Source organism: Myotis myotis, unplaced genomic scaffold, assembly GCF_014108235.1.
Source record: "Myotis myotis isolate mMyoMyo1 unplaced genomic scaffold, mMyoMyo1.p scaffold_m19_p_35, whole genome shotgun sequence".
Taxonomy (NCBI): Eukaryota; Metazoa; Chordata; class Mammalia; order Chiroptera; family Vespertilionidae; genus Myotis; species Myotis myotis.
In genome coordinates, this window is record NW_023416341.1 from 1554376 (window position 1) to 1580627 (window position 26252).

The following is a 26252-nucleotide window of genomic DNA, read 5'->3' on the forward strand; positions in this document are numbered from 1 at the left end:
CCCGGGTCTATATCAACCCATGTAACTACAATGTCCATATGTGGGTGATGCTTAGGCACAGCCAGATCCAGGTGGTTAAAGTGTCGGCACCTGCCCCTCTCCAGCTCTCGGCTCTGCACTCTTCTCCGTGCCCTTCATTCTCTGACAAGCTCACAGGGGTGGTGCGATGCCACCAGCAGCTCTGGGCTTACAGCCCACCAGCCCAGCAATCCTGGCGGAAACTCGCATGGCTGACTGCAGCCTGACCACCTGGTGCAAACCCTGCCCTCCACCGCCTAGCTCTGTGACCTTGGGCAGACTCCTTAGCCTCTCGGGCCTCATTCTCCCCTCCACCACACAGGGATACGATAACACCCTCCTGCAAGTGTTGCTATAGGACTGAAGGGCTGGGGAGATAGACTGCTTCGAGGAGCACCTGGCTCCGGGCAAGTGCTTGGCCGGGTCAGCTGGCACTGTTCTCACAACTGTCAGCAAAGCCTCGGAGCTGCTTCTCGTTGCCTGGCTGAGGTCCGGGAGGCTCTGTGAAGGAGACACTGGTGCTGTCGCAGAGGCAGAGGCAGAGGGAGTGGGTGACGGGCAGCAAACGCTCACAACTTCCTTATGGACACTGTTACCCGTTCTCCCATTTCACAGATGAGGAGACCGGGGCTGAGGACATGAGAGTTACTTGCCTAGAGCCATGGTCGGCAAACCGCGGCTCGCGAGCCACATGCGGTTCTTTGGCCCCTTGAGTGTGGCTCTTCCACAAAATACCACGTGCAGGCGCATGTACAGTGCGATTGAAACTTCGTGGCCCATGCGCAGAAGTCAGTATTTTGTGGAAGAGCTGGTATTTTTTTTTAAATTTCTTTATTGGTTAAGGTATTACAAATGTGTCCTCATTCCCCCATTAACCCCAGCCTCCCCCCCGCGCCCTCCCCACTCATGTTCTCATCCCCCTGTTGTCCGTGTCCATTGGTTTGGCTTATATGCACGCATACAAGTCCTTTGGTTGATCTCTTCCCCTTACCCCCACCCTCCCCTACTTTCCCTCTGGGGATTGATAGTCTGATCGCTGTTTCTCTGTGTTTGGATCTGTCCCTGTTCATCAGTCTATGTTGTTCTCTATATTCCACAAATGAGTGAGATCATGTAGTATTTATCTTTCTCTGACTGGAAGAGTAGGTATTTTGTGGAAGAGCCACACTCAAGGGGCCAAAGGGCCACATGTGGCTCGCGAGCCGCAGTTTGCCGACCACTGACCTAGAGTAACAGACAGGACAGCAAAGCCAGGATTCACACCCAGGCCTCAAGCTCCAGGCTCTGACTAGCTCTGTAAGGGTGCCTGCCTGGGGGCCACAGTGGCTTTGGAGGCACCTGGGTGTATAGCTCCTGGCAAGCTTAACTGTGACTCAAGCACAGTTAAAGCTGCAGGTTTTCGGTTCAGTACACGGAGCCCTGGGTTGGGGAGTTGAGGTAGCAGTCCGGGGCTGGCAGCATGCGTCCCGGGGGTGTGCCCTGGTGCATGGACAGGGCCAGCAAGTGAGGCTGGGCCTCAGGGCCCAGGCCTGGGGCTGTAGGTTAGGGCGTGCCCCAGCTCCGCCCAGTCCACTCCTGGGTGGGGTTGGCAACAGGTTGTCGTCTTCTCAGCCCTCACCAGGAACCTGGGTATTGAGCACCTACTCTGTGCCAGCCCTGGTCCAGGCCCTGGTGATCCAGTGAGCAATACACTGACCCTGCTCTCATAGCGTTTATGTGTCAGTGGGCAGGGATAGATAACAATCACGAAGGTGGCGTAGTGATGATACTACCAAGACAGCAACGGGGTGATGGCTGGGCATCTTTGAGGAGGAAAGACTTGAGCTGAGACCTGAATTATTTCAAGGACTAGCCCTTTGCAGAGGGGAAAGCCTGTGCAAAGGCCCTGAGGTAGGAAAGAGCTGCTCAATTAGCTCATGAATCAGAAAGAGGGCTGGAGGGTGGAGCACAGGGAGTGAGGGGAGGGTGGCTGAGAAGAGGTCACAGAGGTGGATAGGGGCCAGAGCACACATTGAGACCAGCAGAGGGACTCGGTGCCAAGCAGACCTCTGTGGCTTTGCAGATGGGGCTGCTGTGACCTGGTTTACACTGTAACAAGATCCCTCTGGCTACTGCATGACGCGTGGCCTGTCGGGAGCCAGGGTGGACGTGGGGTGACCAAGGAAGAGACCACTGCAGGGTGGAGAGAGTGGTGGCTCTGCGTGCCACCGGTGGCTGGACTCTGGACAGTAATGGGCTTGCTGAGGAGTCCATTGTCAGCATGACTAGTTGTGACATTTTATCCTGAACAACCTGGGGCAAGAACCTGGGTGGTGGGGAGCCTGCTGAGACTTGGCCGTGATGTGGGGCCCTGGCTTGTCACTCGGTTGGGGAGGGTTCTAAGTCTGTGCCACCAGCAAAGGCGATTCAAGCAGCTGGAGTTGGGATCTGGGTCTGAACCTGCAGGCAGGCTGGGCCTCTGGTCTGTGTGCTGCCTCTGCCGGGGCCAGCGGGAACGGCAGGAAAACCCGGCCTGCAGGCAGGGCAGGGTCCTCGCACCCACCACCACGGAGAGCCGGGATCTAGTGGGCAGAGTGAGGATCAAGCTGGTTCCTGGGGACTTCTTGGCAAGAGCCAGAGCCTAGAAAGAGGCCTGATGGGGCCTGAGGAAGGTAGGGTGGGAAGGGACTCACTGTCCAAGTGACATGTGGACAAGGGCATGCCAAGGTCACACAGCAGCTGATAGGGTTAAAGAGCTGTCGTGTTTGTAAATAGGTGTCAGGTAAATCTGGTGAATTTGACATCTGTCAGTTTTGATCAGGCGAAGATCTGGGGAGCTGGGAAGGAGAGCGAGAAGGGGCCACGGGGCAAGCTGCAGGCCAGGTCCCTCTCGGAGCCCCACAGTGGAGACTGTGGGTGGCAGTCCCCTGTGACGTTGTTTGTGCTACACCAGGGCCGGCTCCACTGACCGCTGCTCAAGTTGACAAGACATCAGTCTATACTGCTGGTGTTCGCTCTGTGAAAAATAAAAGTGGCTTTTCAGAAAGTTCCTTCCAAACAAGTTGTTAAAAAGAAATGGAACCGAGGTATGTGGGAGCAGCCTGGTAGTGGCCCGCCATCCTGCTGGGCTTTCTGGGACTTCCGTCCTTCATGGCATGCTTCCACCACCAAAGTTGGCCTGTCTGAGTAATAAAATGAAGAACCAGCATGCACAAAGCTCCGAACCAGCTCCCAGGCCGTGCTCTGTACCGGCAAATGCAGTCTTGCATGTAGTTAATCAAACAACCTGTGCGGTAGGAACCGCTGCTGTCAACACCTTGTCCAGAGGAAGCCCAGGCTCAGGGCAGCCAGGAAGTGGTGAAGCCAGTGTTCAGACCTGGCTGCAGAGTCCCGGCCTTGACCTCTCCGCTGGCCCTCCTGAGCCAGCTAACACGGCGAGTGCTCACTACGCACCCACATCAGCCTAGTCCCCGCAGTCACACCTAAACACAGGCTTGGGGCATGCGTTGTGCTTTTTCTAATGCTCATTAATATGAATATGTAACTTAATATTTTCAAAGCTAAGCCCTGCATCGACTAAAAGCATTTGGAATACTTTATCAGTTTCTTAGGGCTACTGTAACGAAGGCCCGCAATGTGACTGGTCTAAACAACAGGATCTTATTATCTCCAGTTCTGGAGGCTAGAAGTCCAAGAGCAAGGTGTCATCAGGGCCATGTTCCGTCTGAGGCACCAGGAAGAATCTGTTGACGGCCTCTGTCCTAGTGACCGGTGGCAGCATAACTTCAGCCTTCACGTGGCACTGTCCTATGTGCGCATCTGTCTCTGTGTCCACGTTTCCCCCGCTTACGGGGACAGTTATATTGGATTAAAGCCCACCCCGATGACCTTATCATAACTCGATCAGTTGCAAGTACCGTATTTCCAAATAAGGTCACAGGCACTAGGAGTTAGGATTTCAACATCTTTTGGTGGAGACACAACAACTCTTAACACATGTTCATAAGCAGCATTTTGAGAAGTAGAACTTAATTAACTCATTTATAATCTGCCTTTCTCCAGATGGTATGTAGTGCAAGACTTTAACAAGTACGTGAGGAGATGACGGTGAAGAAAAGACGTGAGAAAGAAAATAAGATGAGCACACGGATGCCTGAGGGTCCCGGTTATGACTCTGACCTTCCTGGCCATCCTGGCAAAGGAGCATGCGTTCACATAAAAATGCATGTCGCTTGGTCCATCTCATATAAAAAGATTGCCAGTAGCCCCTGGTACTTGGTTCTTAGAGCAGTTTGTCCATCTGTTCTCTTAAAGAGGACACTGTTTGAGGAAGTGGAGTCTTCATTTTGAAGGGGTTTGGGGCTCAGCCTTTATCTGATAAGTATACTTGGCTCCAACATAAGCCAAATTTGAAGAAAGGAAAGTTGAAAACCACGGCATTGTCACACCCTCACACTGAAAAGGGATTACAGTGGTGCCGCGAGTAAAGTGAGGATTAGTTTCTAAAGGTCACAGAAAGTGCAGGTGGCCAAAACCCAGCTGCTGATCAAGTGCAGCACACAGGGCTCCGTATAGACACCACCGTACAGACACATCATCTCTCAGCAAGCCTAAGAGTCGTCTCTCCTCCAGGGCGGAAACAATCACAGCTTCCCGGCCGAGCCCCAGGTGAAGCAGTCAGCTTTGGTTAGGGTCTGGGTTGCAGGGAAAATGGGTGTTTTTAAACACTGGCGTTATGCTGAGGGCACTGGGATGTTGACATCTCCAGAGGCATAAGGAACCTGAGACTTGCTGAGAGGAATCAACCCAGCTCACCCTTTTCCAGGCAAAGTCTGGACTGCCTACATGCTTTACCTTACATCAGTAGGGGTTATCTTTTTGGTGCATAAAAAAATAATCCTTTTTACTTCTCCCTGGTGAGCTTAACCTTTTATCACCATGTGTTGTCTCTTTTTCACTCTAGTAATACTTTTTTGCCCTAAAGTCTACCAGCTTTCTTTTGGTTAGTGTTTACATTGTGTATCTTTCATTTTTTCACTTTCAAACTTTCTCTTCTAAGCAGCATTTAATGCTTTTTAAATTTTTATCCTCTAACAATCTATGCATTTTAATGGGCACATTTAGTCCATTTATATTTAATGTAATTGCTGATATATTTGAGTTTAAATCTACTATCTTATTGTTTGCTTTTTATTTGTTCTGCATGTTTTATGTTTATTTTTCTTCCCTTTCTTGCCCTCTTTTGAACTGATTACTTTATATTATTCCTATTTTTCCACTCTATTAGCTTGTTAGTTACACATTCTTTTATTATTCTTTTAGTCATTACCAGAGATTGCAACATGCATTCTTGACCTATTAGAGTCTACTTTAAATTAGCAAGTTTACCACTTCTCATTCAAGAGAAGGACCTTACAGCTCTGAAACTCCATTTACTCTCCTCTCAACTGAAATGCTATTATTGTCATGCATTTTAATTCTCTCTACATTGTAAACCTCGCTAGATGATGCCATCATCATCCTTTATTATTTTACACAGTCAGTCGTATTTTGGATTTGCACACAATATTAACCGTTCTGTGCCCTTCACGCCTGGCTCTCTCCAGGCACCCTGACTCTCAGACTAGCCCTGACCTTGTCTCCTGGGCTTCTCAGCTTCCCAGCTTTGCGGCAGCTCTTTTCAGAATCAGCAGTACCTTAAGGGGAAACCTTCCAGGTGCTGGGTCACCTCTCTAGTTTCGTCTCCAGCCTGCATTGTCCTTATAATTGTTACAGCCCTGTTTGCTTTCCATGCCTTCAAACAGATTGTTATAATATTTGGTCCAACTTTTCTAGTTGTGCTAGAGTTGGTCAGGGTTAGCGCACCTGCCATTACCAGAAATGTAACCAATTGCCTGCACTCCTTAAAGAGGCATTTCTCTCCTTGCCCCCTTTTCTCTGGCCAAGGTGATAAATTTGAGTTGTGTCAATTAAGTGTGCATATGATGCAATTCCACAAGAGCTTAATTCCTTTATCACTGTTATCGTCCCTGCTTCTAATGAAAAGGCCTCATGTGCTGCATTACTCTGGTCTCTGTCCATAAGCCTCCCAAAAAACTTCTAGAGCAGTGGCTCTCAACCTTCCTAATGCTGCAACCATTTAATATAGTTCCTCATATTGTGGTGACCCCCAATTTCATTGTTACAAATTGAACATAATTAAAGCATAGTGATTAATCACAAAAACAATATGTAATTATATATGTGTTTTCCGATGGTCTTAGGCGACCCCTGTGAAAGGGTCGTTCGACCCCCAAAGGGGTCACAACCCACAGGTTGAGAACCGCTGTTCTAGAGACTTGTTATGTTGTTGAGGGAGAAAGAACAGCAGTCTTTAATGTGGAAAGTTTTCTGTCCAAGTTGTCAGAGTGCTCTAGAGAAGTGATATATTTGAACCAGTTTTCCCAGACAAGATGCCAACCCTAGAAATAAAGTAACTCCCCTCAGTGCGAGGGAATTCGAAGACCCTGACAGGCCTGCAGTTAGCATTTCTCCCAGGAAAACCTGCACCAGAAAGACCATTCCACCAAGTCCAGAGTCTTATATTTGTCAGTGTTCATTATTAATAGCAAGTGACAAATCCCAACTGGCTGAAGCAACAAAGGAAAATATATTGCTCACAGACCTGGAAAGTCCAGGACTCTAGATCTGACCTCAGGCATGGTGGGATCCAGGTGCTCAGATGATTCTCACTAGGAAACTGTTTCTTTATCACTTACCTCTATTTTCCTCTAGCCCAGTGGGTCTCAAACTTAAATTGTGCATTAGGAGTTTTTTGCAAAGCAAATTAAAGCACAGATTGTTAATTCAGTGCCTACATATTTTAATTCTTAATAAGTTCTCAGGTGGTACTGATGTTACAGGGATCACACTTTGAGAACCACATCTCTAGTCTCAGGCATAGCCTGGAGACAGGCCCAGGCTCCTTTCACTGGCTTAGCATCCCCCAGGGAAAGAGACTGCTCCTTTCCCTAATTGTCCCAGCAGAGTCCAAGACCCAGCTCTCCCCCAAGCCGTCTCCAGTCTCCGTGGTCAGCGGGAGGAAGTTCTCTCATTGGCCAGGCTGGGCCAGGAGTGGGGTCAGATCTATCCTAACCACAGAGACTGAGAAGAGTGTGTGTGTGTGTTGGGCAGTGGTGGTGGTGGTGGTGGGGGGGGGGGGGTTCCCTGAAGGAAAACCTGGATGCTGTAAAGTCATTGTTGCTAGAAAGACAGAAGCAACTGCTGTTCATCTCTATATATAAAAGCCTAAGTGACCATTCAACTGGTCGCTATAATGCACACTGATCACCAGGGGGCAGATGCTCAACGCAGGAGCTGCCTCTGGTGGTCAGTGCACTCCCACAGTGGGAGTGCTGCTCAGCTGACCGATGAGCGCCAGATGCTGGGCTCATGGCCGGCCACCGCAAGCCTCTCCTGATCAGGATTGACTGGGCATGAGCCCACGGCAGGCACCGTGGGGCTGGGATGAGTGGGAGTGGCGTGGCACCAGGCCCAGGCTCAGGCTCCCCCCCAGCCACCTGCTGTGGCCCAATCCCTGCAGGCCACACCCAGGGATCCCACTGGTGCATGCATCTGTGCACCGGGCCTCTAGTTTCATATAAAAATTAACTGCACATGACATTTTGCTACAAATTCTTCTGAGGCAGGGTATGGAGCAGAAGACTGGAATATCCAGGAGGAAAGAGTAGAAGTCATTAGTCGGGCTCTAGTTGGTTTGGCTCAGTGGATAGAGTGTCAGCCTGTGGACTGAAGGGTTCCGTGTTTGATTCCAGGTCAGGGCACATGCCTGGGTTGCAGGCTCAATCCCCAGTAGCGGGCATGCAAGAGGCAGCTAATCAATGATTCTCTCTCATCATTGATGTTTCTATGTCTCTCTCCCTCTCCCTTCCTCTCTGAAATCAATAATAAATTTAAAAAGTCATTTAGCTGGGTGGCAGTGGGAGCCCTGATTTTCTTCCTTGAAAATTGTGTGCATTCCTGGGCTGAAGAAGAGACAGCAGAAGGGTGTTAAGAATCACAGGCAGTACCTGCCCATGGAGAGGTCGCCAAAGAAGCTTTAAAGATGAGAACACAGGCCTTTGCAAGCTGTGTGTATCAGCTATTTATTGCTGCCTCATCGTCTTTCCCAAAATGTAGTGGTTTAAAACAACAGTCCTGGCATTGCTCAGGGTCTGCAGGTGGGCTGGCGGCTCTGCAGTGAGCTGGTGGGTGGCTGGGCTGGCTGGTCTCGGGTGGCCTCCCCCTCCGTCTGGCAGCCCAGCCGGCCCAGGACCTCAGCTGGGAGACTTGTCTCTGCTCCATGTAGTCTCATCATCCAGGATGTGGCGGTCTCGGGGCAGCACAAGAGGAACGCCCAGTGTGTATGTGCTTTTTAAAGATCCTGCTTGGCCATATTTGCCAGCGGCCTGTTGGCCAAAGGAAGGCATCAGGAAGGCACCCAGCTAGAGAACTTGACCGCATCTCCTGGCGGGAGAGGCTGCACCATCACCGTGCAGAGCGGCCTGCGTCCAGAGGCCAGGAACGGGTGGCCATTTGTCAGTCTCTTTCACCAGGAGAAGCACGTTTTCTGAGGAGGCGGAGCCATCTCGAAATGCACAGAGGCTCTGGAGTCCCAGCACTCAGTACGCAGGACCGTGGTGGACAACTGTCCCAGGGTGTGAACTGCTTCCGCCCCCCAGTTGGATTTGAGATGAGAATGTGGGCATCTCAAGACAAAACAGGGCTCCTCCTGCCACTCCCTTTCAGGCTTTTCTGCTCAGCTGTTTCCCTGGACCTTTTGCCACACAACGTTGCATATACTAGTAGTCTCCAGGCCGACAGATGTGCGGCAACAGGGATTGGGGGTCCACTGTCTCAAGGGGCACTGCTACCCAGCTCCAGCCTATGACTGTCGCACGGGAATGCCAGTCAGGGTTGCCAGATCGAATGGTTTTTCAAGAGATGCCAGGAATCCCAATTTTTCTTTTTTAAAAAATTCTTGGCATCTATTTCCAATAAAAACACACACACGTAGAAGTCACACAACACACATCTGCTAGCTGGTTTTGGCCTGTGGACTTCTGGCTTATGATCTCTATGCTAGACTCTTTCACGGGTTTCATATTTGCTGTCTCAGTGGATTCCCAGGTGATTTGGCCGAGACTCTGAATTTGAGCTTTTCGAGTCACAGCTGGTGGCCGGGAACAAGTCACCTGGCCGGTCAGCGACCAACAGCCCCCAGTCCCCCTGTCTTGGTGACATGTGTTGTATTCATGGTAAATCTCCTGAATGACACGCTCTTTGTTTCTCTGCAAGAGAGACAAGGCCAAGTCCCAGTGAAGCGAAGGGAAAGTGACATGAACAGCAGGGGGATGGTTTTCAACCAGAAAATAGTGGTTTGGGATAAATTAAAATGTGCAATTTGGCTTTTGTGGTGGCACAAATTTATTGTGTGAATAAATGCACACCCTCTAGATCCAGGAGAATAAATCCCCACCCCCTGCCCCTGGTGTGCTCAAGCTGCTGCACAAATGGCTCACCCGAGTGAGCAGGGACAGCTTCACAAAGAGTTGAAGTGTTGTCACCTCGTGTGTCGTGAGGATCACAGTAAGCACAAGGCGGTCAGCCGGAAAGTGGTTCAGGCGGACGCGGCCGGTGGACAGACGTCTGGAAGCCGCGGGTGGGGAGAGCTCCGGCAGCCAAGCTGCAGAGTTGACCTTCGCTTGGAGAAAGGGTGATTTAATTTGAAAAGCATCTTCTTAGCATAATATGACTCCAAGGGCACAGGCAGCGCCCGATGATCATTTGCCGGAGGAGCTTCCCTCCCAAGCGAATGATGCCGGAGCAGAAGGGTTTGTGCGGACAGAGCTGGGTCCACTGGGAGAGACCGCCTTCCGCGGTGTCCTTTCCCAGAAGAGGCGGCGTGGGCTTGCAGGGCCAAGGACAGGTGGTGACCTCAGGCAGCTGTCCACCCAGCCCCGGGCCACTGGGGCACCTGGGGGCGGTACAAAGGCCAAGGTCACACACAGATCTTTGTAAACTGATTTAAAGTGCGCCATGCCAGAAATGGAGAAGGAGCTCATGAATTTCAGGTGCTGCCCGAGCTCTCCTGTCCCCCCCCGGCCCCCCCCCTCTCCCCCAGCTCCCAATGTCAATGCTGCACATTCATTTAGCTGTATACAGGATCTCAGTCCCTTATTTACAGAATCATCCATAGCAGGATTTTCCACCTTTTTCTCCTGATGGCACACATAAGCTAATTACTAAAATTCTGCGGCACACCAAAACTATGACTAAAATAAGTATAATTTTGATTCATTCACACTGGACGGCTGTTGTCATTTGTTTATTTGACAATTGAAGGGAAAATAGGTCAGTGCCCCTGACTCAAAGTCAGGATGGCATGTTTTAAGAAATCTTGTGACCCACCAGGGTGCTGTGGCACACCCGTTGAAAATCGCTGCTCTGGAGGGTTAGGTGATGGAGGAAACAATATGCTTTGGTGATACGCACACATACGGAGATTGACAAGGTTTGGGCTTGGAATCATTTTCCATTGTTCATTTGACAAAAACCATGATGCCAGGTGCCCGTCAGCAAGATGGGCGTGGCCTCCTGAAGCAGTGTCAGGCCTGTGGGCTTAAATGACCGCACGAGAACAAGACATCTCCACCTTCACTGCCCACCGCACTTCCTCATCCCTCGCTCCAGCTCCCCTGCCACTCCTCACTCTTCACTGAGCCCACCTCTGCCCACCTCAGGGCCGTGGCACCTTCTGTGCCCGTGGCTGAACAGCCTCTCCGGAGGGGTGTGCTCAGGCTTACTGCCTCGAGGTCTCTGCTCAGATGTCACCTCCCTGACTGAGTGTCTCCTTCCCCTCCGCATCCTTCCCTCCTGGCTGCTTTGTCTCTTTCCCCAGCACTCACCACCTGCTGGCATGTCCTGTGTGCATCTGCCTGACTGTGTCTGTCTCTGCCCATGGTTGTGAGTGTGAAGACAGTGTGTGCTTGTTGCACCCACCTCTGTAGCCCTGAGCCCAGAGCAGCGTGGCATCCCCCAGCGTGGTCAGGTCTAGAGCTGGTGTCCTGCTGCCTTCGCGCTGCTGGGAGGGGGTTCTGCTTAGCTCCCCTTGGGCGTCGTGTGTTTGCAGTGCAGGAGGTCAGCCCTGCTCCACTGTAGCTCAAGACCAAGTCTGTTAGTGTCCCTCACTCCTTCCTCCTGGCCTCCCAGCTCCTTCAGGCGCCGGATCTCCTTTTGCCCCCAGTGAGGAAGACCGCAGTGTAGCCCTCGGCACCCTATTATCCACCATGTTTCGGTCACTGAGGATCCGCCTCCTGCAGCTTGTTAAACCGGGTGCCTGTAGCTCGTACCATCCCTGCCCTGTTTCTTTACCTTTCCATCCCTCTAGTGCAGAGCAGGCCAAGGAGCTGATAAGAAGGGCAAGCAGGGAAAGTTAACGCAGCCTCAGCCGGCTGAGCAGAATCCCCAGGTCACCTTGCAAGCAGCTCATTACTTTTCTGTCCCCAGGAGCAGCACTGGGCAATGACAGAGCCCATCAAAGTCAGAAAATGGCCCATTGCTGCTTACCACGCAGGCCAGCCAGCCATGGGTACTCGAGGGTTCCTGTGGGTGCCCTTGACCCCCGCCCTCTTCCCCCTAGGGAAGCAGCTTGGGCTGTACTAGACCAGCCCCTGGGTTCTGTTGATCATGCTTCTTAAAACTGGAGTATGTTATGAACAAATAAAACTTAAGGGGGTTTCACAAAAATTTCATATTTGAGCTTTTCCTGAAAAAATAAAGTGGCAATACTAGGAGCACAGGCCAATATGGCAGAGCCGGGCGCTGGCTCCTTATTGAGGGGGGCCCAGCCCCACGTTCAGTCTTACTCGGCGTGCCTGCCTCTGGGGCCTGGGCGTTTGCATTCACAGCCCCTCTCCTGGGTGCCTGGGAGAAATTGGTCGTGCCCCATTTTAGTTTGGCTTTTCCGTAAAAACCCATAGTCCCATCACGCAGTGCCTGGCTGTACTGGAAGTCCCCCGTGGAGCTGCCGTGCCCCCTCCCTCCCCTGCCAGGGCCACCCTTATGCTGCTACTTGAACTCTCATCAGACACAGCGTTCTAGCAGCGCATAGCGGAGGTCAGGTGCTCCAAGAGGAATCTCCAGTCATCAGCAGTGATGGTTTCCCGAGGTCATGAGGCTGGAAGGATGCTGTTTTCCAACAAGCCTTACACCAGGTCATATATATATGACCCCCGCTGTGCCCACTCAGCAGCTCCACTTTGATGCCAACACATCCCGGACCCTGCCTGTCCAAACCTGAGCCCCGCTCCTTCTAAACCTGCTCCCCAGCCCTCCCCAGCTCATCTGAACGCAAGTCCATTGTCCATTTCCTCAGGCCCAAAGCCAGTCACCTTTAGTCCTATCTCCCCCGAGCCTCACTGACGCTGTCAGGAAAGCCTGCTGGCTCTGTCTTCTGGGAGGTGCAGAAGCTGCGCCCCGTAGCCCTCCGCCTCTGCAGCCATGCCCCCCGCACAGCTGCGCCGGCCGCTGACTGCCTCTCTGAGCTCACCCTCACCTCCCTCCAGTCTGTTCTCCACCTGCGTCAGCTCAGGTCGTCCCTGCTCCAAACCCTCCCGTGGTTGCCCGCTGCACTCAGGAATGGCCTTACCGTGTCCTCCAAGGCCCTGTGTGACCTGGCCTTCCCGCTGTGCCAGCCCAAGGTGCCTTGCTGCCCCACGGACACACTACAGGCCTCTCGCTCTGCCCTGGTACCTGGGCCATGCTTCCCTGGTGCTCCCTGACGCCCACCCTCCACCCCGCACCCTCATCTCCTTTGCCCTGCTCTGCTTGTCATGTTTTTCCATGTCATTTTCTGCTATCATCCTGTACTATTTATCTTTCTCTAGCTATTGTGTCTCTCCCCAAGGGTGGGGGGTCTTGATCTGTCTGATCACTGCTATGTCCCCAGTGCCAAGAACAGACCTGGCAGAGTGGCATTCAATAAACTCAGTAGGTAAAAGCCTCTCTCAAGATCCCAATAGAAATATGTTGAGCTTTGTTTTAAGAAATCATTGAAGGATCTTTTTTAAAAAATTGATTTCTAGAGAGAGGGGAAGGGGGAAAGAGAGAGAGACATTGACATGAGAGGAAAACACTGATTGGCTGCCTACTGCATGCACACCCCCTACCTGGTATCGAACCCACAACCCAGAATCAACCAACAACCTTTCGGTGCACAGGAGACACTCAGCCAACTGAGCCACACCGGCCAGGGCAAGCATTTCTATTTTAAAGTGGAGAGTTTGTTTGAAACATAGAAAGAACCCAAATATAAACAATTGAGAGGATGTTCTAGTGAGCCACATGTGTCCATTACCAGCTACTTTCATTTCCTCTACTCCCCAGATGATTATGAGGCAAATTCAAGTCATCATATTATGCTGTAGATATTTTAGCATTTTTTTTCAGCTACATAGTACTCCACCATTAGGTGGATGTACCATAACTTATTTTATTCAACCAGTCTTATTGGACGCTTTTTGCATATCACTTTATACTTTATGAAACCAATTTTCCACTATTGGAACTTCCAAAATCAACTGTACCTTTGCAATACTATTTTTCTTAAATTGAAGAGTAATTTTTTTTTTGTAATTCTTGTTATTCTTGCAAAAACAAAATAAAGCAAAAATATTTCAAAATATTCATCCTTTTGCCCTGGCCAAGTGGGTCATTGGTTGGAGCATCGTCCCATTCACCAAAAGGTTGTGGGTTCGATTCCTGGTCAGGGCACATACCTAGGTTGCAGTTTCAACTCCCAGTCAGGGAGCATAGGGGAGGCAACCAATCAGTGTTTCTCTCTCACATAGATGTTTCTCTCTCTTTCTCTCTCCCTCCCTCCTTCCCTTCCTTTCTCTCTAAAAAATCAATAAACATATCCTCTGGTGAGGATTAACAAATAAATAAATATTCATCCTTTTCCATGATATTATGTATTATTCCTTATAGATACTTTGTTAGGGGGTTAATTTTTAATAACTTTTTATTTTGATATAATGTCACACTTAAAGGAAGTTGCAAGGATAGTACAAATGACCTGTCATAAACCCCTCCTCCAGGCTCACCAGTTGTTAACATTTGGTCCCAATTGCTTTATAATTGCTGTGTATGTATGTGTGAGTTTTTGTTTTAATCATTTGAGATTTTAAAAAATACACCATTCCCCTTTACCCCTGAACACTGCAGTATGCAGAGTTGCCCTTCTGTACCTGGGGGGGATTGGTTCCAGGACTCCTGTGGACACCAAGATCCGATGCTCAAATCCCTTACATAAAATGGGGTAATATGTGCATATAACCTATGCACATCCTCCTGTAGACATTAAATGATGTCTAGATTATTTATGATGCCTAGCGCATTGTACGTGCCACGTAAATAGTTATTATTCTCATTGTTCAGGGGTAACAACAAGGAGAAAAGCCTGGGCATGGTCAGTACGGAAGCAGCTATCACAGGCTAGCTAAGCAGTACACATTGGAATCTGCGAATGTGGAACCGCAGATGCGGAGGGCTGGCTGTTTCTCCTGAGAACGGGCGTTCATTTTATGTTACCGCGGTACACTTACGTTGAAATTTAGGCTAATTTAGCATTAAGATCATACTGTTACCTAAGCGACAGACTAGGTTTGGATTCCTCCCCTTGCTACAACGATGCTCTTACAGCTGGTTCCCCCAGTGCAGCCCCAGGACGGCCACTGCCTTCAGTGGCATGCCTGCCAGTCTCCTCTAATGTGGCAGCTCTCCAGGCTGTCTGTGTCTCTCATGACCTTGATACTTGTTTCATAGATTGTTCTCAACTTGAGTCTGATAGTTTTTAAGCTGCACTCTGAGAATGAATCTAAAGGGAGACCCCCTGTTTTTGCCCCCAGGACCTGGAAGCCGACGGGAGAGACTCCCATCAGCAGCCCGAAAACCTGTGCTCCAGGCTGAGGACCCGCAGGAAGACGCATCAGCTGTGCTCCGAGCCATCCAGGTGGAGAATGAAGCCCTGCAGAGGGCGATCCTGAGCAGAAGGGCCGAGCCCCCCACCAGCCAGCTGCAGGTGCCAGCGTGTTCCCCGGCAGGGGGAGGGGACCTAGGAGGACTCTGCTACTCGGGGGGTGGGGGTGGGAGCATGTGTCCGAGCAGCGCTGGCACAGAGCATGTGAGGAGAGTGATGTGTGGGCATCTCTGACCTCACACTGACCTGCACATTCATTGCTTACTGCATCGTCCCTCACCGCCTGCCAGAGGTTCCATTTCCTCCACCTTCCCATTTTCCGTTTCCTGCAGAAAGCCCAAGGTGGATGCCAATATGCCTCTCATCCTTGCCGATTTCCCTGCAAACCTGCCACCTTAGACTAGGGTTGCAAACTGTAGGTAAGAGAAAGGATGGAGTAAACGGGAAGCCCTGGCTTCTCTGGAAAGATGTCACTCCCAGAGCATGAGCCTGACAGGCCTCTGGGCCTCCCCACCCTGGCGGTCCTCTCCTGGCCTGCTTCACCTGCTCAGAAAACCTCCCTGGCCCTACAGTGTTGGAGTTTGTGCCTGCTGCCCTGGGCTTTGAGCAATAAGCAGGAGTAACAGTGGGGTGAGCAGGGCCCCTTGGGAGCCAGAGGCCCTGACGTGCTTACGTGTACACATCCTTTCTCAGAAGCACGCTCTCTGACTCGGCTGCTGAAACCTTTGACCTTAGCTTGTCCCACGGATGCTCACAGTAACCTTGAAACAGGCAGCACTGTTTCATTACCCTATCTACAGAGGTGCCAATGGCACCCAGGGAAGCAAGGTGGCTTACTCGGGCCGTGTCTTTGGAAGGGGCCCAGGTCTGCCTGCCTGCAAGCCTGGAGCCTGTCCACACCATCCATTGCTTCGCAGTCTCCACCATGGCCTGTTCTTTGGGACATTCATCGAGTGGCACCTGTTGTCTGTTTTCCTGGAGCTCAGTCCTTTCCTGGTGTCTGTGTGTAGGAGATCACAAGACAGCCCCTGCCCCTCTTCACCCTCATCTGTCAGTGAGGTGCAGACAGTGGATGGCTTTGTTCTGACCTCAGGTCATGTGATTACATCATTTCAGGGCGTGGAGGAACCCCCAGCAAAACCGTGGACTGGTCTGCTGAAGGCACAGGAGGAGAGCCCGGAGGTCAGTGGAGGCCCGAGAGGAACAGCAAAGCCCATGCCCACAGCACCTGATGCTCCAGAGAGCTTTCCTCATCACCCAGCAGGTCCCCCTGGGCACGGAGCTGTCCTGCCCATGCCACAGATGGGAAGGCCTGGCTGCAGGGGCTCAGCTCGGCCTGCTGCCTCCAGTTTCTTATTACATTTCTATTTCCTGACAAGACAACACCAAAAACAGATCTTGGCGTTCTGAGTAAATAAATTATAGCCCTATCTACCCAGGTCAATTAGACCTATCTCGGCAAATACAGGCGGGAATTAATAAAATGCCCGGGAATGTCTTTTAGGTTGTGCTCCAGTCTGTGCTGTGTGCTCAGCATACAGATCAGATTAGCCCCTGGCCTGGCGAAGCTTTCAGGCTACAAGCAAATGAAGCCATAAATAAACAGGTGACTTCAGGGAGATGACAAAAGCTGCCTGGGTACGGGATGGTGGCTCCCTCCGGCAGGTGGTCCGAGGAGGCCTCTTGGAGGATGTCCCATGTGAGCTGAGCCCTGTGTGTGAGGAAGGAGCCAGCCAGCAACAGGAAACAGCCTCTCAAGTAGGAGGAACAGGGAGCAGCTTTGAAGTGAGATGAGTTGGCAGATCAGGAAGAAGCCTGGTTTGGGGAGAGGTGGGGGTAGGAGAGGAGACAGCATCCAGTTGGGATAGAATGGTGTCAGGCAGCACCGAGAGCACTGTGGAGGTTTCTCTTTGTATCCCTCTCACTTCTTCTGCTGTTTCCTGGTCAACTTAAACTGTCCCTGGCTGATGTCTGGACAGGTCTGCAACACTGCCCACCCACCCTGTGCTCCAAGGTTCCTGGATGACCTGACCCCTGACCCACAGGGCCTCCAGTGACTGGAAGCATTTGCAGATAGAAAGCAGAGCATATCTCCAGTTTAGATGATACATGACAAAGGGGAAAAGGCGAAAGGGCCTAATGATGTTACTAGAATTCTCCATGGAGTCCCATTACGTTGTCGCAGATAGAACAGGGGTTGAGATGGGGAAAGGTGTTAACGAAATTTATTTTTAACTTATTGATTTTAGAGAGAGAGAAACATCAATTTGTTGTTCCACGTTTGTATGCATTCATTGGTTGATTCTTGTATGTGCCCTGACTGGGAATCACCCCCACAACCTTGGCGTGTGGGGCAATGCTCTAACCAACTGAGCTACCCGGCCAGGATCTAATTTATTTTTAAGGTTCTTAGGGCGGAGAGAAAGAGAGGGCCAAAGAGGAAAGGTACGCACCTTGAGGGAGGAAGAGGGGGAAAGGCACGGGCCTGAGAGAGAGAGTGCACACGAGAGAGAAATTTTTCAATATCTCATTGAAGCAGATCCTTTCCTGAGACTTCCCAGATCATAGAAACTGACATCCCTGTCTTTTTGCAAAGCTCATGGGAGGGGTGCTTGATCTCATCAGCCTGGGCAGACGCTGTCACTCTCCCTCCTGTCCCCTGCTTCCTGCAGTGGGACTGGAGGCCTGAGAAGTATGTCCCTTTGACCACGGCTCTGCTGTATCTTGGGCCAGGAGTGTCACCTCAGACATCTGTTTAATAAGCCTTTCCATCCTCAGCTGCTTCCCATCACCATGGAGACCAACACGGAGGAACCATCCCAGGCGGCAGGGGGAGCCAGAGCCGTCAGCGCAGCCATTGACAGGATCGGCCTTTTGGGGAGCAGGTACTTACCACGAGGACTTCAAAACCCAAACAGGAAACCAATGGCAGTGCAGCTGGGGGGCCTAGGTTACTCCAGACCATTTAAAACTGCTCCTTTAGACTGTCCCCGCCCTCACCCCCACTCTAGCCCTAAACGCAAAAGTGATGACTTCTTTCAGGCAAACATCTCATTGCTTGTTCAGTCAGTCCAAGCTGGGTAATGCTCCACCCTCCTCAAAGGTTCCCACAGGAGACCCCCCACAGGGGGCGGTGCTGAGTTTGTTCCCAGATGGCCTGGGGTGGGGCGGGGGCTGGCGGTCCAAAGTGGCACCCTTCTATTCTCTGTTAACGTTTGTTCTTCTGCTCCATTAACATGCAGCATCGGTTATTGGAACCGTCAGGTTTCATTATCAGAATTAAGGCTTTCCTCTAGTTTTCAGGCAAAATTGATCTTCTGAAAGCTGCGCCAGGCTGAGCCTATGTTCACAAGCACGCACTGGCCCACAGCCATGCCCGGGCACCGTGCGGAGCCTGCTCACTGTGGCTGTGCCCGTGCCCGTGCCGGCTGGGGGCGAGGGGTATGCAGCCTTACACAGCACGCGTGGGGGCGTTTGCAGACAGCACTGCTGGGTCTGGAACCCGGGGCCTCAGAAACCCGAGGTGCAGAGTGGTCTCTAGGCCAGGGGTTGGCAAACGTTTTTGGTAAAAGGCCAAATAGCCAATAATTTAGGCTTTTCACCTTTTGTGTGTTTGTCCTAACCACCCTTTAAAAATGTAAAAACCATTCCTAGCTTGCAGACCATCTGGAAACAGGCCACAGGCTGCGTCTGAGCTGCAGGCCGTCCTGTGTGGACCCCTGTTATAGATTTTTGTTGTTGTTGTTAATCCTCACCTGAGGACATTTTTTCCCATTGATTGTTAGAGCGAGTGGAAGGGAGGAAGGGGGGAGGGAGGGGAAGAGAGAGGAAGAAAGAAACATCGATGTAAGAGAGACACATTGATTGGTTACCTCCCACCTGCACCTCCGACCAGGGCCAGGGATTGAACTGCAACGCAGGTATGTGTCCTTGACTGAGACTGAACCCAGGAGGACCCTTTGGTGTGTAGGCTGGTGCTCTAACCACTGAGCCACTGGCCAGGGCCTGTTGTAGACTCTTACCAGTTACTGGTAAGCTTCAGCTGGCCATCTTGCCCCATGCAGTTTCTTTTATTTAACTGGTCTCATCACTGCTTTTGCGGTTATTTATAGAGGAAAACATCCCGTGTGCAGCTTTGAACTGTATGTGGGGTGAGTATAGTCGACCTTTGAGCAACGCGGGTGTGAACTGCATGGGTTCACTTATACGTGGGTTTTTTCAATAAATATACAGTTGGCTCTCCATACCCCGAGTTTTGCATCATGCATTCACCAGCTGCAGATGGAAAGCAGTGTTTGTGATCCAGGCTGGGCGTGCGCGATGCAGGCCGAGCGCGCACACTGTTCCACACCGTTCTATATGGGGACCTGAGCACCACGGAGTGTGCCATCTGCAGGGATCCTGGAACCAGTCCCACACCGACACTGAGGGACTGTCGTCCAGTTTGAATGGAGTCAAGAGTTATATGCAGATTTCCAGCTGCGTGTGTTGGGGGGTTGGTGCCCCTAACCCCTGCGTTGTTCAGGGGTCAACTGTACCTTTTCCTCACGTTGTCCCACGTCTCTGAGGTAGAACAGAAGTGGGGCTTTGGTGGGAATGTCCTCTGTGTGTAGCATGTGTTACCTGATTGCTAAAACAAGTCCCATTTCAGGCAGCAGCAGAAGCTTCTGGAAGTCCTCCGGGCCATCGAAAGCGACTCTGCCCATGTCAGCCGGGTGGCTTCACCAGCTGAGGAGCAGGTGCTGGCCCCAGAGGTGAGAACGAGCCCGCAGGGATGTAAGTGCCTTCACTGCCTCTCCTGGAGCTGAGGCTGGCAGGGCCCGTGTGCGATCATTTCTGTTCCGTGGGATTGTTCTGACAGCGGCCACCTCGGCGTCTTTCTGTCACGTGCATGTCCCCTCCTCCCCAGCACACAGACAAAGGTGTGGCCGAGCAAGGCCTTGCAGCCACTCCACACAGAGGAAATATAATAGCACGTGAGCCCCAAGGAAAAGGTCCAGCATCGCTGGTAACCAAGAAATGCAAGTCAGAGCAGCCTGCATGTCCCATTGGACATCCAAGTGAATAAATGACCTTGATGGTAACCTCTGGTGCTGGCAAGGTTACAGAGGCCGGCCGGCCTGCCCTGCTGGCAGCAGCGGAGATGGTGGGACGCTCTGGGAAAGCAGACGGGCTGGACTGAGGAAGAGCCTTAGAAATGCTTGTCTCCCAGCCCAGTGATCCCCCTTCCTTCCCCCGGGAAGTCACTCAGCAGCAATAAAAAGCCAGAGGCACAAAGGTGTCTGCTGCTGAGTTATTGGAAGTAGAGAAAAATGAGGAAAACACCCCAAAAATAACATAAATGTGTCTTAATAATGGAGGTAATCAGGAAAGTGTGATATATCGGCATAATGCAGTAGTATAAAGGGATGGAAATCATCATTATGGAGATTACCCAGAGAGAAAATGTTAAGGCTGCAAGGTAACTGCAAGAGGTGACATTAGTCTTCGTCCAGTCCAATGTGACAGCAGACACGGAGCGGGACTTCCGCTGCTCAGGAGGGGCCCAGGGAGGCAGGGTAATGGGAGTTCTTTCCTTTGTGTCAGCAGGTGAGAGTCCTGGCTCATCCGCCTCACCCCTCCCTGTAACCAAGCCCCTCTGATCTGGTTGGTGGTCACCAGTCTTTCTTAACACGAGTCTCCCAAAGTCGCATGCAAGACTCACAACCACAGAAAGCCCTGCACCCTCCCAGACGAGTCTCAGCTGTGCGTCTGGCACCACCTTGTTAGGGGTGTGAGACCAGTGTTGGTCTCAGATGCTCTGGAGCAGCGGTTCTCAACCTGTGGGTCGCGACCCCTTTGGCGGTCGAACAACCCTTTCACAGGGGTCACCTAAGACCACCTTGCATATCAGATATTTACATTACGATTCATAACAGTAGCAACATTATAGTTATGAAGTAGCAACGAAAATAATTTTATGGTTGGGTCACAACATGAGGAACTGCATTTAAAGGGCCAGAAGGTGGAGAACCACTGCTCTGGAGGGACCTAAATCTCGCGATTCAGAGCAGGAGTAGCCGTGGAGTTGCAGCACTGGAAGTCGTGACACTTCCTCAGTTAAGAGGCCCTTCAGCTCCTTCATTTGGAAACTCCCTGCGGGAGCTTGCGCTGAGATTGCACTGGGTGTGAGATCCAGCCGCCCCTCTGGCCCTTCTCCCTGCAGCCAACAGCCAGGGTGCACAGTGCTATGCCTTCACGCCTCCCACACCGCCTCCCGCACCACTCACCTGGCAGTGCCTCTCACAAGCACAAGCTTGTTAACCTCCCAGCCCCCACTTCAGCCAGGCCAGCTTAGGTGTATCACCATCCGTCAAGCCTGGACTCGGGCCCAGGGCAGCGGAGGGCTCAGCCAGCCCTGCACGGCACAGGAGCAGGAAGCCGGCACGGGAGCAGGAAGCCGGCACAGGAGGAGGAGGCTGTGGGTCTGTGTGCCAAGCTAATAAAAACGCCCGTGTTCCTTCTGGGAGCCATGAGCCGACCTCCCTCCCTCCCATCCTCGTCCCTATCGCGAGGCAATCAGGGCTCCTCCAAACACATACTGAGAGCCAGAGCACATGTCGCTGGCTATTAATTAAAAAAATAAGTAGGGAACATTTGCTGTTCATTTGCTCAGCTCCCTGCTCACAGAACCAGTGCCGATTACCAGCGCTAATTACCAGGGGGCATGTGCACACAGAATGCATCACTTTACGAGTGACTGATCCATGGCCACCAGCACTGCACTCGGCGCTCTGGGCGCCCAAGGTGCCTCAGGAGGCCATTCCACAGTGTGGCCGTTTACTGGGGGCATCCATGCAGCCTCTCAGACCGAATAGCCTGCCCACGAGGGAGGCAGGCAGCAAAACCAATGAAGGAGAGCCCTGGCCAGTGGGTCAGTTGGTTGGGGCATCACCCCACACACCAAAAGGTTGTGGGTTCATTCTCCTGTCAGGGCACATACCTAGGTTGGGGCTCAATGGTCAGGGTGTGTATAGGAGGCAACCGATCAGTGTCTCTCACATTGATGTTTCTCTCTCTGAAAATCAATAAACATATCCTCAGGTGAGGATTATCAGTAAATAAAGATGAACCTTGCCTACTTGAAAAAAACAACCAGTGAAGGAGAGAAATGGGGGGGATGGACACACAGGGCCAGGACGTGGGACAGGTCTGCTCTGGGGCTCGTATCTCACTTAGTCTTGGTGGCAGGTGGATGGAGCCATCTCCGATTCCTCAGTTAGACTGAGAGATGTCAAGTGGCTTGTCCAGGTCTGTGTTACCTACTGCGTTATTCTGCTGGGCCGGCCCTAACAAATACCACACTCTGGTGGCTTAAATAAGATTCATTTTCTCATACTTCTGGAGGCTGGAAGGCCACGAGCGAGGTGTTGGCAGGTGTGGTTTCCCCTGAGGCCTCTCTCCTCGGCTTGCAGATGGCCACCTTCCCCCTGTGTCCCCATGGCCGTTTCTCTGTGCATCCCTTGTGTCTTCCCATGTGTCCAAATTTCCTCTGATGAGGACATTGGTCAGAATGCATTCCCACTCTAATGGCCTCATTTTAACTTAATTACTTTTTAAAGGTCCTATCTCCAAATACAGTTACACTTTGAGCTGCTGGGGTTCAGCATGAATGTGGGGGGACCTGCCCAATTCAGCAGAAGTTGTGACATGCCTATGTAGTGGGGAAGAGGCATGCATGATGTTCAGACAGAATATGCTGCCTTTTTTTTTTTAATGTTACAAGGAATTATATTCTTAGATGAACATAAATCCAAAAGTTTTCTTTACAAACCAGCATAGGATAAAATTAATAAAAATAAAAAAATTAATTATAAGTCCCCCCCCCCCCAAATATGCTGCCTGTTAAGCAGGAAACACTGGGTGCCCACATACACAGTAGCTGTGATTCAGTCTTCACAAATCTGTGCTTGTTTAACCTTCACGGTAACATAGGTGCATAGTAACTGTAGGTACAGGGTGCTGCTCTTACCCTCAGGCACGGAGGGTGGATGGCCTGTAGCTCGGTGCTGGGGCTGGAGTCGGTCTGCCATGCTTCACCTTTGGCACCATGTTTCTCTCCTTTAAGGACAAGCTGTGGGTGAATGCAGAGGAGATGAAAGATGCCATCTACGTGACGATGGAAATCCTGTCCAACTGGGGCAACCTGTCGTGGGTGGGCCTCACCGAAGTCGAGTTCTTTGACCTGGACAACACAAAGCTGTACGTGTCACCTCATGACGTGGATATCCGTAACGCGGACATGCCTGGGGACCTGGGCCAGCTGGTCAACAGGAACTTGGCTGTAAGTGGAGGCAGCACTGCAGTGAGGCTTGGCCTTGCATTGGGATGCATCTTCTCTGCCCGTGACGTGTCCTCGCTAAAGGTGGGGTGTGAGCAGGGGACAATGCAGTCTCCCCTGTTGCTCATTTGGGCCACGTGGGAAGGAGCTGTGGCAAAGATGGGGGCTCCATACTGTCCCCCAAACTCTTCCCAGATCTCTGCTCTGCGGGGTTTTCTTGGGAGAGGGGACGAGGAGCAAGTTCAGCCCTTTTCTCAATCTTGCAGTTTAAGACAGTCACCACCAAACATGGGACCTCAGAGGTTATTGATGTCAACGAGGCTGTTTTGTGGGTAAATAAACTAAGGCTTTGAGAGGGCTTTGACGTAGCCAAGGCCACACAGCTGAAAGGTGGTGGGGCCGAGTGCACATCCTGCAGCCAGGCTGGTGCAGGGCCCAGGCCCACCCCCTCACCGTCCTGCTTCCCTAGAGCGTGGAGTTCATGCACCCAACAAACGGGAATGTTCCTTGTCTTTAAATATCTAACAGGTTTAAAAAAACATCACTGGCATTTTCTCCTCTTGCCACTGCAAGTGGGCACGAGGCTGTGAGCTAACCTGAGACAGGATGCCTGGCAGCGCCGTCTTGGCCGTGCTGTGCCTCCCATCCATCTCTGGGAGGGGCTGGAGATTGGGAACAGAGGTGCCTCTGGGCCACAAAACGGGTGAGCAAGGGATAGGGGCCACGGGAAGACTTTCCCTTGGGTGCTCTTTTGCACCTTTTAAATGTCCTCCCACGTACATGTAAAAAGGTATGGAAACTGAGAGCAGCCACCACGTGCTTAGTGCTTGCTGTGCCAGGCATGGCCATGCGACCTGATTTAGACCTAAGAGTGCATGGGCTCGAGGAGCGGAGAGGCCGGGCTTCACAGCTCACCACTTCAGCTTCGTGACCCCAGGCAGCTCACCTCACCTCTACTTCAGTCTCCTCATCTGTAAACTGGGGATGATAAGAATACCTACCTTGACACAATGTTGTAAGGATCAAATGTGAATATTTGGAGCTTAGTACCAGGTCTGGATCTTCCTAAGGCTCCAAAAATCAGCTGTCAGTGTTTGCAGTGTTTTATTATTAACAGTATTAATAGCACTAAGAAGTGGGTATGACTATTCCCATTTTAAAGGAAACAAGAAGGGGGCTTTGAAACGCCCAATTCTAGAGTTCCAGGTGTGGCCTTGGCACCTTCTCCAAGTCTGTTTCTCTGCCCCTGTAAAATGAGAGGGAGGGGCGTAGATGGATTCCTAATTTTGATTCCTAATTTCTAGTAACAGAAACTGAGTCTGGCTCATTTTAGCAAATTCTTGAAAGAACAATTTATTGTCTGAATTGTGAGTAGCTGGTGTGCTCACTGCCCCCAGGCCAGGAGAGGATAGGCCATAGTCATGGCGGCTCCCGGCAGCGTTCTGGATGCATGTGCACCGAGGGTTTGTTTGGTTATCTTTGAGGGGAGATGGGCAGTGTTTTGTTGGTTGGTTAATTGGACAGTTGGTTTGTCATCACTCTGCCTGAGGAATCCAGTCCAGGAGAGGAAGGCTGGTGGACCAACTTGGCTAGGAGGCCGGCCACCTTGATGCCAATGCAACCAAGATGCCCCAGGGGAGGAGGAACCCTCCCTGAAGAAGCTCAGGGTTGTTACTGAAAGAAAGGCAGGACAGATGCTGGAGGGCCGAGAGGCCCCAACCTCCACAGGTGGGGCCGCAGCAGCTCTGTGACCCTGAACCTTGAAAGAAACTCCCCTCGGGCACAGCCACGTGGGTGCCCTGGCCTCGCACGCCCCGCTCTGCTTGCTGCTTCAAGTTCCCAGGCTCCCATGTGTGCCAGCCCCAGCCCTTGCCACCTCTCCAAACCCTCTTTGCCCAAAGCAGTGGCATTTGGGAAGCTGCTGTGCAAAGCAGAGCATACCAGGGCCTGTAAAAAGCATCACTGAGTTTGGCGCGGACCGATTCTGACGATTGCTCTCCCTTCTCCTCCGTTTCGCAGAGGCTGATGAGCTTTGCTGTGTGAGAGCAGTGAGAACTCCAGCCGTGGTTTTTGTGGGTTTGGGCTGTTTTCTTTTGGGCCTAAGGTTGGGACATAGGCAGCTGCCTTGCCCTGGCTGTTGGATCTCTGGGTCCAGCTGTGGGTGGGCTGGGTTCCCCCACTGCACTGGCCTGAGGTCTCCCTGATGTCGTCCCGTGTGCCAGGCCCAGGGCTACCGAACACACTGCCTCTTAGATTCCCTGTGGGTTGAATCTAATGACCCACAGTATGCCAGCCAGACACCCCTCATCTAATCCTCCCATGGACCCTGGGTCACTCTCCACATCTGCTAAAGGAGGAAAGCAAGTCTCAGGGAAGATGGGTGACTTGCTCAGGCCACATCGCTGTGAGTGGTGGGGCCGCTGAGAGCTGGACAGAGGTAATGGAGTGAGGGCTGAGTTCAGAAGAGAAGCTGCTTGAAGAGTGAGTTGCCGGAAGATAACTTTACTGGTGAATCCAATGTTACTAAAGAATTAACACTAGTTCCTTACATTCTCTTCTAAAACGTAGAAGAGGAAGAAACACTTCCCAACTCATTCAATGAGACCAGTATTACCCTGATACCATAACCAAAGATTTCACAAGAAAACTACAGGCCAACATCTCTTATGAATATAGATGTAAAATCTTCAACAAAACACTAGCAAGTTGAATCTGGCAGTTTAAAAAAATATTTATACATCAAGACCTCGTGGAGTTTATCCCAGGAGCACAAGGTTTGTTCAACATATGAAAGTCAATCAATAGACCGTATTAATAGACTAAAGGGGAAAATAACCACATTACATCTTAATAGACACAGAAAAGGCATTTGACAATGAACACCCTTTCATGATAAGAACAATCAGCAAACCAGGG

The 26252-nt window shown here is 51.4% G+C and overlaps 1 protein-coding gene across 4 annotated transcripts in view; it reads left to right on the forward strand.

Moving 5' to 3' along the window:
- Window positions 1-26252, forward strand: part of LOC118652894 (katanin interacting protein) — a 203712-nt gene that overhangs the window by 122295 nt on the left and 55165 nt on the right. For 3 of the 4 annotated variants that reach the window (XM_036303138.1, XM_036303136.1, XM_036303137.1), the window contains 6 exons: window positions 14946-15118; window positions 16133-16198; window positions 16521-16622; window positions 17795-17901; window positions 19668-19770; window positions 23124-23339. In XM_036303138.1, coding sequence (XP_036159031.1) covers window positions 14946-15118; window positions 16133-16198; window positions 16521-16622; window positions 17795-17901; window positions 19668-19770; window positions 23124-23339 — 767 coding nt within the window. The remainder of the gene's footprint in view (window positions 1-14945; window positions 15119-16132; window positions 16199-16520; window positions 16623-17794; window positions 17902-19667; window positions 19771-23123; window positions 23340-26252) is intronic. The other variant, XM_036303139.1, reaches the window with a different exon arrangement.